Source organism: Ranitomeya variabilis, chromosome 7 (assembly GCF_051348905.1).
Source record: "Ranitomeya variabilis isolate aRanVar5 chromosome 7, aRanVar5.hap1, whole genome shotgun sequence".
Classification (NCBI taxonomy): domain Eukaryota; kingdom Metazoa; phylum Chordata; class Amphibia; order Anura; family Dendrobatidae; genus Ranitomeya; species Ranitomeya variabilis.
Genome location: NC_135238.1, coordinates 243,933,059 through 243,953,608, shown reverse-complemented (window position 1 = coordinate 243,953,608; position 20,550 = coordinate 243,933,059). Strand labels below are relative to the sequence as shown.

The window sequence follows — 20,550 nt, the reverse complement described above, 5'->3', positions numbered from 1 at the left end:
GAAGTGGCCTGCGGAACCTCTCGGTAAGCGAATAGCAGGTGTGGGAGGTAATAATAATAATAATTTGTATTTATATAGCGCCAACATATTCCACTCCCAGTCGCATCCTTGGGTCTCAACCACCATACGTAGCATCCGTTTGAGGGTACCATTGAAGCGCTCACACAAGCCATTGGTCTGTGGGTGATACGCACTGGATACCAGATGCTTCACCTGCATTCTCTTACAGAGAGCCTCCATTAGGCGACACATGAATTGGGTCCCTTGATCGGTAAGCATCTCCCTGGGAAATCCTACCCGTGAAAAGATGGCCAACAGTGCAACAGCCATCTTATCCGCCCTGGTTGAGGACAGAGCCACTGCCTCTGGGTACCGGGTAGCGTAGTCTACCACAGTGAGGACATATTGCTTTCCAGAGCTGCGGGGGACGGCCAGCGGGCCCACAATGTCCACCGCGATCATCTAGAAAGGCTCCTCTATCACTGGCAAAGGGATCAGGGGAGCCTTAAGAGCAGGCCCGCCTTCCCCACTCTGACAGGTGATACAGGTGCGGCAGTAGTTTGACACATCTGTCCCCATCTTGGGCCAATAGAAGTGTTGAGACAGCTGGGCCTTAGTTTTGCTGATCCCCAAGTGTCCAGCGAGCAGGATCTCATGGGCAATCCGCAACAACTCACTCCTGAATTGGTACCGGACGACCAGCTGTCTTTCCCTCAACCACTCCTTTTGGGATTTTCCGGGTACTGTCTACCGGTACAACCTCCCTAGTTCCCAGAACATCCTCTCCTTTTTTACTCAAATGTTTTTTATTAAAGATAAGAGTCCAATAAAACTTTTCGCTTTAAGACATAAATTTCCAATTTTCCCCACTCTTAACCCCCCCTTACCCAACCCGCCCCCTTCCTTCCCTTTTAGACAGCTCACGCTTTCCTCTTAACATATCCTGTAGTATTATATACATTAACCATATACAATAACTTTTATTTGTAAATGAATACACCGTAAATATATAGGCGAACCCTCCTCAGGCCTAACTTCTCTTAGCCTCTCCTAGCCTAGTTCCAACCAAGGCGTCCACAATTATTCGAACAGGCCCATCTTCCCTCTTTTATCCACCCTTTTCCAGGGTAATGACCTGCTTCCCATATTTAAGATCTTCTCCCCTGGAGGGAGGTTCCTCCTTGATCCAATTTCTGGCTATGACCTTCTGAGCCATGTATAGTAGTCTGGCGATTGCTATTTTCAGCTTGTTATCTACAGCTATCTCTTCCACGTACCCCAGTACGCACACCAAAGGTTCTCTTGGAATTACACATCTGTATGCCCCTTCTATCCGGCTTACACCACCAACCAAAAAGCAGTCAATCTCGGACACGACCATAACATATGAAACATTCCAGCACTATCATTCCTACATCTAGGGCATTCCAAGTCAGTTCTCAGCCCAACTCTATACAGGACATCTGGGGATAACACCCTCTCCTTATCAGTCACAGAGGTGGGCATCTCGGCAAGGTGTCTCAAATCCTTCAGACTCGCATCTGAGTGCAGAGCGGCCTGGAACTCCTTGCTAGGGGCAGCCAGACGTGACATCAGGGTCCCTTCCCCACGGGAACCCTCTGGGACCTGCTCTGGGTCCATCTCTGGTTCAGTCATGCCTGTGACTGCGGAGGGTCCAGAAGGCAGAATGTTATCTGCGTTCTTGGCACTCTGACTACGGGTGACAGCAGCTACGTAGGCTGTCTCCCCGGGGATTTCCACAGGCCCATCAGCCGGCGCTGCTATGGGTACTACCTCCCTATCCACCCCCATTACCTCAGGAGCAGTGCTACTTATGGGGCAGTTACCTTCCTCTATGGCACTGGTCAGTTGCATGGCATCACCTTCCTCACGGTTCCCATGCATCTCCCCATTCCCCTGAGCACCATCGCTTGCTCCTGTTGGGGGTTCCTCAGCCATCCCACCCCGCAGAGTGACGTGGCTGAGCCCTCCTGCACCTGTGAACACATCATTCTTAGGACACAAATGGTTAGCAGGTGAAACATGCACATTTTCATCATCCGCATTATCCATATTACAGTCGGCATTTTCAGAAAAATTATTATCAGGTACATCATTAATCGATAAAGCATTGTGAGGTAACACATGCGATTTCCCATTGCTATCATCAGCATTCGATTGGGGAGGGGAGTCAGGGACATAATGTGCAACCATGCACCCCAAATCAGTCCCCAATAAAACATCAGTGGGCAAGTTATCGGACAGCACCACTTCCTTCACCCCGCTCCCGGCACCCAAATCTATATACAGTCGGGCCATTGGCAGGGGACAGCTGATGCCCCCAATCCCGGTGACAGTCAGGGTTTTCCCCGGAATAATCCCTTCAGGGGCCGACAGTTCGAGTCAGATGAGGGTTTGTTCAGCCCGGGTGTCCTTGAGGCCTGTAGCGACATGGCCCGCCACGGTGACGTGCTGCACGTTGTCATGTACCCTCCCAACTGCCCCATCCACCAAAAGAACAGCTGCATTAGGCCCTGGGGCCTTGGCTGGGGGGTTCTTCTGCTTCTCTGGACAGTGGGTGCTGATATTACCAGTCCGTTTGCAGAAAAAACACTGACGAGGGTCAGTGGTAAGTCTGATGCTGTGTAATAATTATAGGGGATAACTCAGGAGACTCTTTGCGTGGAACAATACCACTTATAAAACTGTGTTCTGTAGTTGTCAAGTCTATATTATCACACGGTGATTCAAACAGGTGCAGAGAGAAACTCAAGTCCACAACACTTGGTGCAAATATCAAATGCAGCTCAGCAGTCTATTGGAAACTTCAGAGGAAAATGCAATCAAGCAGAAAGTCTATGAAGCACAGTTATTTTTGAGGATATTTGACACGAATAAGTCCTTGTCTTAGTCCAAACACAGATAGATATGCTTATAAGGCAGTTCAAATCATATCTTAGCTCAACCAGGGAGGCCTGGTTAATAGTCTCAGGTTTTTGCAGAGCAGCAAACGCTTACGTGTCCAGCAAATGCAGATGGTAGTAAACATGAGCAGCAGATGAAGGAGGATTACTGGAACTGGTGTATGCAGCAGGAACTCAGAGCAGAGTAGCAGGATAACCCCAAAGGTTCACAGGAGTAGGTATATAGCCAGGGAGTAATCAGAGGTCAGGAGCTGGATGCAAGGCAGAATACTCTAGCACAGACTGAAGGCTGGGGTGGAGTTTTATAGCAGGAAGACACAGTACACATGAGACCAAAAATGCCATCTTGGAAAAGGGCAGTAATGCACAAAAGGTAAAAAATGTTCAGAGTCCTGACATGCTGTTGGCAACGTGGACAGGGCCTCTGGTGTGTTGGCTGGCAGGGGTACTGGCGTTGGTTGCAGGCTTACCCCCTCTCCAGCTGGTGATGACTGGCTTCCGCACTTCCGATTTGCAGTTGACCTCATAGGCATCGGCAATCTGGGCTGCTTTATCCATGTCTTTGGGCTCTCTGTCCATCACGAACTGTCGCACCTCATCTGGGCAAAGATGTAAGAACTGGTCTTCGATCATCAGGTCTCGCAGCTGTGCAGAGGCGGGCACTGACAGTCCTTGGGTCCACTGGTCAAAGTGGGTCCCGAGTCCATGCGCCACTTCGCCGTAGCTGTCGTGTGGACCACGTTGGAGATTTCCGAACTTTCTACGGTAAACCTCAGGAGTCAGTTGGTACTTTGTTATCAGGTCCTGCTTGATGGCCTCATAGTTGTCATCTTGGTCTGGAGGGAGAGCAGCAAATGCCTTCAGAGCTTTGCCTTTTAGCCCTGGAGTCAGGTATCAGGCCATTGGTTCCCAGGCAGCCGGTACTGTCTGCAGACCTTCTCAAATGCCGGCAGAAAAGTGTCCAAGTCCCCATCCCTTTCCATCACAGGAAAGTGCTCTGGCCGGGGTTTAGGGGACAGAGCGTTGCTGGACTCACTGCCCCGCGTTGTGGATGGTACTGCCCCAAGGTGGGCCATCTGCAGTTCATGGGCCCTCCAAGCTTGGGTCTCCCGCTCAGCTCTGGCCTCCTGCTTGTATTGCTGGATCAGCCTCAGACGTCCATCACGGTCGTCAGCGGGGAGTTGTTCCAAGGCAGCCTGCAGGTGGGGGTCCAATCCGCCCTGGTTGCTATTAGGGCCAGCATTCAGTTGTTGGAACTCTGCTGCAGCACCATTTTCGCTTGTGCTGGCTTCTGCCCCCACTGCGCTCTGAGACCGGGCTTGGTCTGCTTCAAACTGTACCAGTTCCGTGACCAATTGAGCCTTGGTTTTGCCATGAGGGTCCAGGCCATGGTACGTGCATACTGCTTCTTCTGCTGGGTGTACCAGCCTTCTCCTTTTGCGGCCATCCTTGCCAAAAGATAGGATAGAAAAACAAAGGGAAAGGGAGGGGGTAATCGCAAGTACACACAATTGTCTTAGGACTAGTAAACACTGAGCTTGTTCTCCAAAACTTATTTGCGCCAAGTCCTCACAAGAACTGTGCAAGTTTTTAGTGAGAGGACTGATTGCTCAAACACGATCACTAACGCTCTATTATCCCACCGCTCCGCTCTGCCACCAATATTTCAGGAATCCCACCAATCTGTCATGGTTCACAGGGAGGATACCTTTATCATCCTCACCAATCACACCAATTTGCCACAAACCGGGGTTGCTTGGTTGCCCCTGGTTCCTTCTGAAGGAGATTTATCTATATCCTACTTCCCAGTTCCAGTTTGGAACTTGCAGCTCTCTGGCACCCCCCTTACACTTAGGTCAGTCAGGGTACTGCACCTAAGGTAAATAGTCACCAGAAAGGCTGCCTGCTATGTACTGGCTATTGGGCACGCTGCAGCGAGGGTGATATAACTACTCCCACACAGGCGGGAACAATAATTATCAACGCTGCCAGTTGCTGCAAAGACGCCCAATTGCACAGGACAAAGTATGCTGCCACCAGCTCCGATTCTCTTAATTGTTAATGGGTCTGGAGCCAACCCAAATCAGTAGCGTAATTCACCTCAGAGGATGCGACAGTTCGTTATAGAGCACGAGCGACAAGCTAGTAATTCTATATTTTACTCCAAAAAAAGTAGGCAGTGTTTACAAAGTATAAAAGATATTATAAAGAAGAAAAATCATATGTACAATACAATTACAAATAAAATGGGATTAAAATTGAAAAGAACACTTACAGGTCGTTATATCATTGCATAATCATGGCTGGCCGTGTGCTGGGGGGAAGGGCGAGCATATACCCAGATGCATAGCACCCCTCTGTATAGCAGCTAGACCCCGGACAAAAGACACTGAAAACGCCTGCTTCACACAGTTATTCCTTGCCTAAAACCCAAAGCCCTCCACCTATTGTGACCTCACTTAGAGGCTGAAACCTCCCCTCTACTTAGCATTATGAAAACCATTTTTATGCCTAGTTCGCTGTATGAGTCTCATACGATGATCAGAATGTGCCCCACTCTGTAAACACAGAGTAATTACCTGAACTGCTTACGGAGGAATCCGCACTTTGCACTCGTTGCGTTTAGCTGCTAGCTGTTTCAGTGAGTGATAGATCTATCGATGGACATCCAGAATATATGATTCTTATATCTCTAGCCCGGATTGATGCCCCTACATATAACTTTAATAGAAGAATAGAAGCTCATGGTTTCTATATACCAGTTTCAACCAGTACCAGTTGGGAGGGGGGAATGAGTAGGGTAGGAAGACTTGTCTGCTGCAACTAAAAGCCGTAAAACTTCTTCAGTGATTCCAGTGAGGGTTGCTAGCACACTGGGCTCACATTACACTATATAGCACCAGGGGAGGGAGGGGTGGCTTAGAATTCCAGCCTTGTTAACAACAGGCAGAGAAAAGAAGGGGGGTTGAATCTGGAGCAGGTGTCTGTGCCATGGTACCTTCTAGAACTAAACTCAAATTATGGCATTTTTACATTACCGTGACAGTGACCCGGGAGCGATACACCGCGATGGGAGTGATACCCGGGGGTGATACACCGTGATGGGGGTGATACATGGTGATGGGGAAGGGGGTGATACATCATGACAGGGGCGACACCATGGAGCGATACACCGTGATGGGGGGTGATACCCAGGGGCAAGGGCGATACATCAGGAAGTGATACATGGTGACGGGGGGAGGGGGGTGATACACCATGACTGGGGTGATGGCAATACTCTGCGGCATAGGGGGATACAATGTGTCATGATTTGCAATAGTGCAGGATGTTGCGATTTGTCCTAGAGGTAAACTTCACTGCTCCATCAGACGCCCTGATTGACGCCATTTCTGAAGCTTTCATCCATTCTCTGCACTGGAGGCCGGGGACTGTCCTGAGGACAGAGGTCAGGATTACTCACCTCACCATTCAGGAAGCAGTACAGGACGGCAACCACAAAACCCTGTAAGAAAGAGTGAATAAAATCACCGACCAGAAGAGCACGACGTGCGAGACCCCGCTCCTCCACTTGCACAGAACCCCCACAAAGATTGCCTCTTCAGGGCACAAGGAGGCCATATCTCTACCGCCAGGAGAAGCCCCCGAGAACATTCACTTAGGCTGTGTGCACACGTTGAGTACATGGCTGCACAAATTACTGCATCTCTTGGATGAAAAACGCAGCTGCTAAAACTCTTCATTGACTGGAGAGAAGCACAGAGAATTGACGCTGCAGGTTATTTTCTGCATCAAATCTTCATGTCAGAAGCACTCGCTGTGTGCATGAGACGTCAGGCTGCTGACATAAGGATTGCTTCAGGTTTCACTAGCAAATCTGCAACGTGTGCACAAGCCCTTATAGGGTCAGCGGTAATAAAATGAGGGTCCGTGCCCACCTTCAGGATTTGCTGCGCATTTATGCAACGCGAAAACTGCAGCAGCCAGACGTTACACACAATGGATCTCTAGAGATCCCATGTCCACTGTGCGTCTATGTGTGGATCACCCGTGGACACTGACATGCGGCGCGTCTTTCAGGACCGCAGCATGTCAATTATTCTTGCGGGTAAGCACGTGGATTTTCCCCATAGACTTGCAGTAATGAGGAAAATTTGCATATGTAAAAAGCGTAAATGCTAATTTGCATAATAAGTGCGGAAATGGTGCGGACATTCTGCAGCATCAAAACCGCAGCAAATCGTGAAGGTGGGAACGTACCCTCTGGGGAACCACCATGGCTGCACCGTGTGGACAGCGCTGTGGCCCCGCACACAGATGTGACCACCGAGCTTTACAATGGCTGCCGCCAGCACCGCAGTCACCTGGAAAGAACCGAGCGCCAGCTCAAAGGATAATCGGATCTCCACAGTGCCGCTGCTCACATCCTCCGGGAAGAAGGCGAAGATGATGTAATGGACCCCAAAAAGCGGAATGAGAAGGAGCGTAGATCGGGCCAATCTCCTGCAGAGACCACATAATACATGAGCGCTCCGGGGGCCACCGATGCTGGGGGACCAGCAACCGCAAAGTCAAAGTACAAGTATTAATCATATCTGCTATTGGGCAACTTGAGTGACAACAGATATGGCCGCCACGAAGGTGAAAGTCACAAGTATATATAACAATGACATTACTATATAGGGGAGCACAGTCTACAGGACTGGCTGCACCTCCCAATGACATCACTATGCAGGGGAGGGGATTAGGCTACAGGACTGGCTGCACCTCCCGATGACATCACTATGCAGGGGAGGGGATTAGGCTACAGGACTGACTGCACCTCCCGATGACATCACTATGCAGGGGAGGGGATTAGGCTACAGGACTGGCTGCACCTCCCAATGACATCACTATGCAGGGGAGGGGATTAGGCTACAGGACTGGCTGCACCTCCACATGACATCACTATGCAGGGGAGGGGATTAGGCTACAGGACTGGCTGCACCTCCCGATGACATCACTATGCAGGGGAGAGGATTAGGCTACAGGACTGCCTGCACCTCCACATGACATCACTATGCAGGGGAGGGAATTAGGCTACAGGACAGGCTGCACCTCCACATGACATGACTATGCAGGGGAGGGGATTAGGCTACAGGACTGGCTGCACCTCCTGATGACATGACTATGCAGGGGAGGGGTTTAGGTTACAGGACTGGCTGCACCTCCTAATAACATCACTATGCAGGGGAGGGAATTAGGCTACAGGACTGGCTGCACCTCCACATGACATCACTATGCAGGGGAGGGGAATAGGCTACAGGACTGGCTGCACCTCCACATGACATCACTATGCAGGGGAGGGGATTAGGCTACAGGACTGGCTGCACCTCCCGATGACAACACTATGCAGGGGACGGGATTAGGCTTCAGGACTGGCTGCACCTCCACATGACATGACTATGAAGGGGAGGGAATTAGAATACAGGACTGGCTGCACCTCCCGATGACAACACTATGCAGGGGAGGGGTTTAGGCTACAGGATTGGCTGCACCTCCACATGACATTACTATGCAGGGGAGGGGTTTAGGCTACAGGACTGACTGCACCTCCCCATGACATCACTATGCAGAGGAGGGGTTTAGGTTACAGGACTGACTGCACCTCCCGATGACATAACTAGGCAAAGGAAAGGTTTAGGCTACATGGCTGACTGCATCTCCCGATTACATCACTATACAGGGGAGGAGTTTAGGTTACAGGACTGGCTGCACCTCCCGATGACATCACTATGTAGGGGAGGGGTTTGTGCTATGGGACTGACTGCACCTCCCGATAACATCACTATGCAGGGGAGGGGTTTGGGCTACATGACTGGCTACACCTCCTGATGACATCACTATGCAGGGGAGGGGTTTAAGTTACAGGACTGGCTGCACATCCTAATGAAATCACTATGCAGCGGAGGGGTTTAGGCTACAGAACTGTCTGCACCTCCTGATGACATCACTATGCAGGGGAGGGGTTTAGTTTACAGGACTGGTTGCACCTCCCGAAGGCATCACTATGCAGGGTTGGTGGTTTAGGCTACAGGACTGGCTGCACCTAATAACATCAGTGTGCAGGGGAGGGATTTAGTTTACAGGACTGACTGCACTCCCTGATGACATCACTATGCAGGGGAGGGGTTTAGGCTACAGGACTGGTTGCACCTCCCGATGACATCACTATGCAGGGAAGGGGTTTAATTTACAGGAATGACTGCACCTCCTGATGACATCACTATGCAGGGGAAGGGTTTAGGCTACATGACTGGCTACACCTCCCGATGACATCACTATGCAGGGTAGGGGTTTAAGTTACAGGACTGGCTGCACATCCTAAAAACATCAGTATGCAGGGGAGGGATTTAGTTTACAGGACTGACTGCACTCCCGACTGACATCACTATGCAGGGGAAGGGTTTAGGCTACAGGACTGGCTGCACCTCCCGATTACCTCACTATGCAGGGAATGGGGTTTAGTTTACAGGACTGACTGCACATCCTGATGACATCACTATGCAGGGGAGGGGTTTAGGCTACAGGACTGACTACACCTCCCGATTACATCACTATACAGGGGAGGAGTTTAGGATACGGGACTAGCTGCATCTCCCGATGACATCACTATGGAGGGGAGGGGTTTATGCTACAGGACTGGATACACCTCCCAGTGACATCACTATGCAGGGGAGGGTTTTATGTTACAGGACTAGCTACACCTCCCGATGACATCCCTATGAAGGGGAGGGGTTTAGGTTACAGGACTGACAACCTCCCAATGACACCACTATGCAGGGGAGTGGATTAGGTTACAGAACTGACTGCACCTCCTCATAACACCACTATGCAGGGGAGGGGTTTAGGTTACAGGACTGACAACCTCCCAATGACACCACTATGCAGGGGAGTGGATTAGGTTACAGAACTGACTGCACCTCCCCATATCACCACTATGCAGGGGAGGGGTTTAGGTTACAGGACTGGCTGCACCTCCTGATGAAGGGAAGGGGATTAGGCAACAGAACTGCCAGTACCTTCTGATGACTTTACTATGCATGGGAGGCGTTTAGGCTATAGGACTGGCTGCACACCAAATGACATCACTACAAAGGGTCAGGGCTGCCATCAGGGTATTAATGCCCTTAATGGCATATGGGGCCCCTCTCTTCCGCTCATCAGGCCCCAGCAGTAGGATTCTGCCAGCTCAGTTAAAATCTATATTGCAGTAAAGGAAGGTTTCCTGCATGGCATTAGTTAACAGCCACGAGCCAATCACAGGCTGTCAGCTGGCGTCAGCGCACACTTCATCGGCGCTTCCACGCCTCAGATCAACTGGGCAGAGGACATCGCTGGACCGCGGCCAGGTAAGGAGAAACTTTTTTTTAACTTTTTTTTGTAAAGCCACACTACGGGGGCAGTATAGCGACATTGGGGCAGAATGGATAGTCATGAGGGGCAGAAAGGAGAGGCATGGGGGGTAGAATGGAGAAACATGGGGCAAGGACAGAAAGAACACATGGGGCAAGGATGTGGAACATTATTACTGTATGGGCTAATTAAGGGACATTATTACTGATGTACTTTATTTTTGAGGATACTGTTTTCAGTGGGTGGTCCTGTTACTGTGCAGGGCAACACTGACACTTTTTTTCTTAATCTGGCACAGTGCAGAAGTTGGGGAAAAATTGGGGAATGTTGTCTGGATAACTGATATTTTCTGCAGACATGAGTCCTGGATGGAAGAAGTGATGGCGGTCTGCACTTGATGAAGAAGAAAGGCAAAGATGAAGGACTTCAACTAGAGACATCACCGGTGAGTCAGTGTGTTACTTGTACACTGACACTATATACAGAGCTCCAGTGTATAATGTCACTGGTGATCACTGTATTACCTGAACACTATATATTATATACATAACTCCTGTGTCTAATGTCACTGGTGATCACTGTATTACCTGTACACTATACACTATATACAAAGCTCCCGTGTACAATGTCATTGGTGATCCCTTTATTACCTGTACACTGACACTATATACAGAGCTCCTGTGTATAATGTTACTGGTGAATACTGTATTACCTCTACACTGACACTATATACAGAGCTTCTGGGTATAATGTCACTGGTGATCGGTGTATTACCTGAACACTATATTATATATATATATATATATATAACTCCTGTGTATAATGTCACCGGTGATCACTGTATTACCTGTACACTATATACAGAGCTCCTGTGTATAATGTCACTGGTGATCACTGTATTACCTATACACCATATATTATATACAGAGCTCCTGTGTATAATGTCACCGGTGATCCCTGTATTACCTGTACTGACAATACATACAGAGCCCTGTGTATAATGCCACTGGTGGTCACTGTATTACCTGTACACTATATACAGAGCTCCTGCATATAATGTCACCGGTGATCACTGTATTACCTGTACACTGACACTATATACAGAGCTTCTGTGTATAATGTCACTGGTGATCACTGTATTACCTGAACACTATATATTATATACAGAGCTCCTGTGTACAATGTCACTGGTGGTCACTGTATTACCTGTACACTGACACTTGTTGTGAATTCTGTTTGTGGGCTCCCCCGGTGGTGTTTTATGGTAGTGTCACTTATTTGCCTTCTTCTATCCTGGATCACCTGTTGACACCCATTAGGGGAGTTTCCTATTTAAGGCTGCTTGGCTGCTGGTCCGATGCCGGCCAACAATGTATCAGTAGCATTCTGTTGCATTCTCCTGCCTCAAGATCCTGTTCAGCTAAGTTGAATTTTGTTTCTAGTTTATTCTATTTTTGTCCAGCTATTTGCAATGTGACTCTCTGTAGCTGGAAGCTCTCGTGGACTGGAATTGCCACTCCAGTGGCATGAGTTGTCACTGGAGTTTTAAAGTAATTTCAGGATGGTGTTTTTGAGTAGTGTTTTGAAGTTGACCGTGAAGTGACTCTTTCCTGTACTTCTGCTATCTAGTAAGCGGACCTCACTGTGCTAAATCTGCTGTTCATCCTACGTATGTCTTTTCCTCTTGACTCACCGTCAATATCTATGGGGGGCTGCTATCTCCTTTTGGGGTTCATCTCTGGAGGTAAGGCAGGCCTGTATATTCCTCTGATAGGGGTAGTTAGATCTCCGGCTGGCGCGTGGTGTCTAGGGCATCGTAGGAAACACTCCCCGGCTACTTCCAGTGTCGTGTCAGGTTCAGGTCACGGTCACTTTAGTTCCCATCACCCGAGAGCTAGTCCGTTGTTATTTTGATTTCCCTGCCATTGGGAAAATCATAAGAGTTTGGCCGGCCTGCATGTGTTAAAACTATGCACTAAAGCAGGAAAGGATATGAAAAGGTTTTGTTTTTTTTTCCTTCTGTGTTTGGAAAGTGCACCTTAGTGCTTATTTGTACTCCTTGCTTAAACTGCAGTCTTCAGCCTTTTTTTTTTTCTCCTCTCCTCTTAATCTCTGAATGGCTTTGGTTACACCTGTTTGAATCATGGATCCACAGAGTTTGGTTGCAGGTCTGAATAACCTGGCTACAAAGGTCCAGAACTTACAAGATTTTGTTATACGTGCTCCAATGTCTGAACCTAAGATCCCTATGCCTGAATTTTTTACCGGAGACAGATCCCGTTTTTTGAATTTCAGAGAGAATTGTAAATTGTTTTTGTCTCTGAAATCTCACTCTGCTGGTGATCCTGCGCAACAGGTTAAAATTGTTATTTCTCTCTTGCGGGGTGACCCACAAAGTTGGGCATTTGCATTGTCGCCAGGGGATCCTGCGTTATTAAATGCAGATGCGTTTTTTCTGGCTTTGGGGTTGCTTTATGAAGAACCTAATTTAGAGATTTTGGCTGAGAAAGCCTTGATGGCTCTTTCCCAAGGGCAAGATGAAGCTGAGATATACTGCCAGAAATTTCGTAAATGGTCGGTGCTTACTAGATGGAATGAGTGCGCTCTAGCAGCTAATTTCAGAGAAGGTCTCTCTGATGCCGTGAAGGATGTCATGGTGGGGTTCCCTGTGCCTACAGGTCTGAATGATGCCATGAAATTGGCTATCCAGATTGATCGGCGTTTACGGGAGCGCAAATCTGTGCACCATATGGCGGTATCTTCTGAGCAAAAATCTGTGCACCATATGGCGGTATCTTCTGAGCAAAAACCTGTGCACCATATGGCGGTATCTTCTGAGCAAAAACCTGTGCACCATATGGCGGTATCTTCTGAGCAAAAACCTGTGCATCATTTGGCGGTGACCTCTGAAAAGGCACCAGAGCATATGCAATGCGATAGTGTATTGTCTAGAGGCGAACGACAGAATTACAGGCGCAAAAATGGGTTGTGCTTCTATTGTGGAGATCCAGCTCATGTTATATCAGCATGCCCTAAACGCATAAAGAAGGTTGATAAAAAGGTTGATAAATCTTTTTCTATGGGTACCTTGCAGTCTAAATTTCTTTTGTCCGTGACATTGATTTGTACTTTATCATCTGTTACTGTGGATGCTTATGTGGATTCTGGCGCCGCTCTGAGTCTCATGGATTGGTCCTTTGCCAAGCGTTGTGGGTTTGATTTAGAGCCTCTGGAGGTTTCTATTCCCTTAAAGGGTATTGATTCTACACCTTTGGCTAGCAATAAACCACAATATTGGACACAGGTGACTATGCATCTTTCCCCAGACCATCAGGAGATTATTCGTTTCCTTGTGTTATATAATCTACATGACGTATTAGTACTTGGATTACCATGGTTACAAATTCATAATCCAGTCTTGGACTGGAGATCAATGTCTGTGCTGAGCTGGGGATGTCGGGGGATTCATGGGGATGCACCTTTGGTTCCCATTTCTTCTTCTACTCCCTCTGAGATCCCAGCATTTCTGTCAGATTTTTATGATGTCTTTCAGGAGCCTAAAACTGATTCTCTCCCCCCTCACAGAGAGTGTGACTGCGCTATTGAGTTGATTCCCGGTAGTAAATTTCCTAAGGGTCGCTTGTTTAATTTGTCTGTACCTGAACATACTGCTATGCGGGAGTATATCAGAGAATCTTTGGAAAAGGGTCATATTCGCCCCTCTTTGTCTCCACTGGGGGCAGGGTTTTTCTTTGTGGGTAAAAAGGATGGTTCATTGAGACCTTGTATCGACTATCGACTTCTGAATAAGATTACAGTTAAATACCAGTACCCGTTACCTTTACTGACTGATCTTTTTGCTCGCATAAAGGGGGCGAAGTGGTTCACTAAGATCGATCTACGTGGTGCGTATAATTTGGTGCGGATTAAGCAGGGGGATGAGTGGAAGACCGCATTTAATACGCCTGAAGGCCATTTTGAGTATTTGGTAATGCCTTTCGGTCTCGCGAATGCCCCTTCCGTTTTTCAGTCCTTTATGCACGATATTTTCCGTGAATATCTGGATAAATTTATGATTGTGTATTTGGATGATATTTTGATTTTTTCGGAGGACTGGGAATCTCATGTTCAACAGGTCAGGAGAGTTTTTCAGGTTTTACGAGCTAATTCTCTATTTGTGAAGGGCTCAAAGTGTATTTTTGGGGTTCAGAGAATTTCCTTTTTGGGATATATTTTTTCCCCTTCATCTATGGAGATGGACCCTGTTAAGGTTCAGGCTATTTGTGATTGGATACAACCTACTTCTCTAAAGAGTCTTCAGAAATTCTTGGGATTTGCTCATTTCTATCGCCGATTCATAGCGGGTTTTTCTGCCATTGCTAAACCTTTGACTGATTTGACCAAGAAGGGTGCTGATGTTGCTAATTGGTCCTCTGCGGCTGTGGAGGCCTTTCGGGAGCTTAAGCGCCGCTTTTCTTCTGCTCCTGTGTTGCGCCAGCCTGATGTTTCGCTCCCGTTCCAGGTTGAAGTAGATGCTTCCGAGATCGGAGCAGGTGCAGTTTTGTCGCAGAAAGGTCCTGACTGCTCAGTGATGAGACCATGTGCGTTTTTCTCTCGCAAGTTTTCGCCCGCTGAGCGAAATTATGATGTTGGAAATCGGGAGCTCTTGGCCATGAAGTGGGCATTTGAGGAGTGGCGTCATTGGCTTGAGGGTGCTAGACACCAGGTGGTGGTCTTGACTGACCACAAAAATCTAATTTATCTTGAGTCAGCCAGGCGTCTGAATCCTAGACAGGCGCGCTGGTCGTTGTTTTTCTCTCGATTTAACTTTGTGGTTTCATATCTGCCTGGGTCTAAGAATGTGAGGGCGGATGCCCTCTCTAGGAGTTTTGAGCCTGACTCGCCTGGTGATTCCGAACCTACTGGCATCCTGAAGGATGGGGTGATATTGTCAGCTGTCTCCCCAGACCTGCGGCGCTCTTTGCAGGAGTTTCAGGTGGATAGGCCTGATCGCTGTCCGCCTGGTAGACTGTTTGTCCCTGATGACTGGACCAGTAGAGTTATTTCGGAGGTTCACTCTTCCGCGTTGGCAGGTCATCCTGGAATTTTTGGCACCAGGGATCTGGTGTCTAGGTCCTTCTGGTGGCCTTCCTTGTCTCGAGATGTACGTATTTTTGTGCAGTCTTGTGATGTTTGTGCTCGGGCTAAGCCCTGCTGTTCCCGGGCCAGCGGGTTGTTGTTGCCCTTGCCTATTCCTAAGAGGCCTTGGACGCACATCTCTATGGACTTTATTTCTGACCTTCCTGTTTCTCGTAGGATGTCCGTCATCTGGGTGGTGTGTGACCGTTTTTCCAAGATGGTTCACTTGGTGCCTTTGCCCAAATTGCCCTCCTCCTCTGAGCTGGTCCCTCTATTTTTTCAGAATGTTGTGCGTTTGCATGGTATTCCTGAGAATATAGTGTCTGACAGGGGTACTCAGTTTGTGTCTAGATTTTGACGGGCGTTCTGTGCCAGGATGGGCATCGACTTGTCTTTTTCGTCTGCATTCCATCCTCAGACTAATGGCCAGACTGAGCGTACTAATCAGACCTTGGAGACTTACTTGAGGTGTTTTGTGTCCGCTGATCAGGACGATTGGCTTGATTTTTTGCCATTGGCAGAGTTTGCCCTTAACAATCGGGCCAGTTCTGCCACTTTGGTTTCTCCATTTTTTTGTAATTCAGGGTTTCACCCTCGCTTTTCGTCCGGTCAATTGGAGTCTTCGGATTGTCCTGGAGTAGATGCTGTGGTTGATAGAATGCATCAGATTTGGGGACAGGTTGTGGACAATCTGAAGTTGTCCCAGGAGAAGACTCAACAGTTCACTAATCGTCATCGGCGTGTCGGTCCTCGTCTTTGTGTTGGGGACCTGGTTTGGTTGTCTTCTCGATTTGTTCCTATGAAGGTTTCGTCTCCTAAGTTTAAGCCTCGGTTTATCGGCCCTTATAGGATTCTGGAGGTTCTCAATCCTGTGTCCTTTCGTTTGGACCTCCCAGCATCTTTTACTATTCATAATGTTTTTCATCGGTCATTGTTGCGGAGGTATGAGGTGCCGGTTGTTCCGTCTGCTGATCCTCCTGCTCCTGTGCTGGTTGAGGGTGAGTTGGAGTATGTGGTGGAAAAGATCTTGGACTCCCGTGTTTCCAGACGGAAACTTCAGTATCTGGTTAAGTGGAAAGGCTATGGTCAGGAGGATAATTCTTGGGTGACAGCATCTGATGTTCATGCTCCTGATTTGGTTCGTGCATTTCATAGTGCTCATCCAGATCGCCCTGGTGGTTCTGGTGAGGGTTCGGTGCCCCCTCCTTAAGGGGGGGGTACTGTTGTGAATTCTGTTTGTGGGCTCCCCCGGTGGTGTTTTATGGTAGTGTCACTTATTTGCCTTCTATCCTGGATCACCTGTTGACACCCATTAGGGGAGTTTCCTATTTAAGGCTGCTTGGCTGCTGGTCCGATGCCGGCCAACAATGTATCAGTAGCATTCTGTTGCATTCTCCTGCCTCAAGATCCTGTTCAGCTAAGTTGAATTTTGTTTCTAGTTAATGCTATTTTTGTCCAGCTATTTGCAATGTGACTCTCTGTAGCTGGAAGCTCTCGTGGACTGGAATTGCCACTCCAGTGGCATGAGTTGTCACTGGAGTTTTAAAGTAATTTCAGGATGGTGTTTTTGAGTAGTGTTTTGAAGTTGACCGTGAAGTGACTCTTTCCTGTACTTCTGCTATCTAGTAAGCGGACCTCACTGTGCTAAATCTGCTGTTCATCCTACGTATGTCTTTTCCTCTTGACTCACCGTCAATATCTATGGGGGGCTGCTATCTCCTTTTGGGGTTCATCTCTGGAGGTAAGGCAGGCCTGTATATTCCTCTGATAGGGGTAGTTAGATCTCCGGCTGGCGCGTGGTGTCTAGGGCATCGTAGGAAACACTCCCCGGCTACTTCCAGTGTCGTGTCAGGTTCAGGTCACGGTCACTTTAGTTCCCATCACCCGAGAGCTAGTCCGTTGTTATTTTGATTTCCCTGCCATTGGGAAAATCATAAGAGACACTATATACAGAGCTCCTGTGTGTAATGTCACTGGTAGTGATGAGCAAGTGTACTCGTTGCTCGGGTTTTCCTGAGCACGCTCGGGTGGTCTCCCAAGTATTTGACTGCTCGGAGATTAAGTTTTCATCACCTCAGCAGCATGATTTACAGCTACTAGCCAGCTTGATTACATGTGGGGATTACCTAGCAACCAAGCAACCCCCACATGTACTCAGCCTGGCTAATAGCTGTAAATCATTCAGCTGCCGTGATGAAAACTAAATCTCCGAACACTAACAAATACTCTGAGGTCACCCGAGCGTGCTCAGAAAAACACGAGCAACGAGTACACTCGCTCATCACTAGTCACTGGTGATCACTGTATTACCTTTACATTGACACTATATACAGAGCTCCTCTGTATAATGTCACTGGTGATCACTGTATTACCTGTACACTGTACACAATATAAAGAGCTCCTGTGTATAATGTCACTGGTGATCACTGTATTACCTGTACACTGACACTATATACAGAGCACCTGTGTGTAATGTCACTGGTGATCACTGTATTACCTGTACACTGACACTATATACAGAGCTCCTGTGTATGTCACTGGTGATCACTGTATTACCTTTACATTGACACTATATACAGAGCTCCTCTGTATAATGTCACTGGTGATCACTGTATTACCTGTACACTGTACACAATATAAAGAGCTCCTGTGTGTAATGTCACTGGTGATCACTGTATTACCTGTACACTGACACTATATACAGAGCTCCTGTGTATAATGTCACTGGTGATCACTGTATTACCTGTACAATGACACTATATACAGAGCTCCTGTGTATAATGTCACTGGTGATCACTGTATTACCTGTACAATGACACTATATACAGAGCTCCTGTGTATAATGTCACCGGTGATCACTGTATTACCTGTACACTATACACAGAGCTCCTGTGTACAATGTCACCGGTGATCACTGTATTACCTGTACAATGACACTATATACAGAGCTCCTGTGTATAATGTCACTAGTGATCACTGTATTACCTGTACACTGACACTATATACAGAGCTCCTGTGTATGTCACTGGTGATCACTGTATTACCTGTACACTGACACTATATACAGAGCTCCTGTGTATAATGTCACTGGTGATCACTGTATTACCTGGACACTATATACAGAGCTCCTGTGTATCATGTCATTAGTGATCACTGTATTACCTGTACACAATATAAAGAACTCCTGTGTATAATGTCACTGGTGATTGCTATATTACCTGTACTCTGACGCTATATACAGAGCTCCTGTGTATAATGTCACTGGTGATCACTGTATTACCTGTACACTGTACATAATATAAAGAGCTCCTGTGTATAATGTCACTGGTGATCACTGTATTATCTGTACACTGACACTATATACAGAGCTCCTGTGAATGTCACCGGTGATCACTGTATTACCTGTACAACATATACAGTGCTTCTGTGTATGTCACTGGTGATCACCGCGTTACCTGTACACCATATATTATATACAGAGTTCATGTGTATAAAGTGACCGGTAATCACTGTATTACCTGTACACTGACAATATACACTGAATGCTAAGTACAGAGCCCCTGTGTATAATGGCACTTATGGTAATAATACTATTGTGTGTTTTTTTAATTAATGGTCAGTATTGTATTATTCGGTCACTATATGGTGGTAATATGTGATATGGTCATGATATGGTGATATTGGTCTGTAGTATGTGCTATATTTGGTCACTAAGTGGTGGTAATTTGTGACTTGGTCATGGTGTAGCAGTATTTGTTCCTTGTATGTGGCATTATTATGTCACTATGTGGTAGTAACATATGGTCTGGTCATAGTGTGGCATATTTGTCCTTTGTATGTGGTATTATACATTCACTATGTGATGCAATATGTGATCTGGTCATGATGCGATGGTTTTTATCCCTTGCATGTAGTATTTTCGGTCACTATGTGGTGGTAATATGTGGTCTGGTCATGGTGTGGCAGTATTTGTGCCTTGCATATGGTATTATGGGTCATTTTAAAAAATGTATGTGACACATTCCCTTAAAGAAAAATACACCTAAAAAGAGTATTGGATATTGTAAGAAATGTATAATACGTTAGAGTAAAGTAGAGCCCGGCCAAAACAGTCTTCTTGTCATAGTGGCGGCCTAAAAAATCTTTTGGCCAAAACAAAAGCTGATGTATGTGATGTGGTGATGGGAACTGTTAATGAGTGATTGGTGAGGACGTGGTGCAGAAGAGTTTTTCCAAAAGTGGGTGGTGAGACTGTGGAAGGTTCATGGGGAGAGGCAGAGCTGGGGTGGAGCCTGGGTGGCGCCTCAAGGGGGCCAAAATATTTTGCCAGTATGGAGCCCTGAAATTCCCGGTGGCAGCCCTGCATAGGGGAGGGGTTTAGGCTACAGGATTGGCTGCACTTTCTGATGACTTCATTACACAGGGGAGGGTTTCAGGCTACAAGACTGGCTTCACTTTTCGATGAGATCCCTATGCTGGGAAGGGGTTTAGTATACAAGACTGTCTGCACCTCCTGATGAGATCACTATGCAGAGGAGGGGTATAGGCTACAGAACCGGCTGCACTTTCATATCAGTATGCAGGGGAGGCTTTTAGGCTACACGACTGGCTGAACCTCCAGATGACCTCACTATGCAGGGAATGGGCCAAGACTACAGGACTGACTGCAAATCTTGACATTACTATGCATGGGAGGGGTTTAGGCTACAGGATTGGCTGCATTTCCCAATAACATCGCTTTGCAGGGGAGGGGTTTAGGCCTCAGGACTGGCTGTGCTTACTGTTGACATCAGTATGCTCGGGAGGGGTTTAGACTGCAGGACTGGCTTCATGACATCAGTATGCAGGGGAGGGGTTTGGACTACAGGACTGGCTGTATGACCTGATGACATCAGTATGCAGGGGAGGGGTTTGAACTACAGGACTGGCTATATGACCTGATGACATCAGTATGCAGGGGGGTTTAGGCTACAGGACTGACTGCATGACCTAATGATATCAGTGTGCAGGGGAGGGGTTTATAGTACAGGACTGGCTGCATGACCTGATGACATCAGTATGCAGGAGAGGAGAATAGGCAGCAGGTCTGACTGCA

The 20,550-nt window shown here is 47.5% G+C and overlaps 1 protein-coding gene across 2 annotated transcripts in view; it reads right to left on the bottom strand.

Moving 5' to 3' along the window:
* The window catches only part of SCTR (secretin receptor), a 231,348-nt gene that overhangs the window by 4,839 nt on the left and 205,959 nt on the right, over window positions 1-20,550 (bottom strand). For both annotated transcript variants that reach the window (XM_077273411.1, XM_077273410.1), the window contains 2 exons: window positions 7,286-7,424; window positions 6,385-6,426 (listed from right to left, as the gene is read on the bottom strand). In XM_077273411.1, coding sequence (XP_077129526.1) covers window positions 6,385-6,426; window positions 7,286-7,424 — 181 coding nt within the window. The remainder of the gene's footprint in view (window positions 1-6,384; window positions 6,427-7,285; window positions 7,425-20,550) is intronic.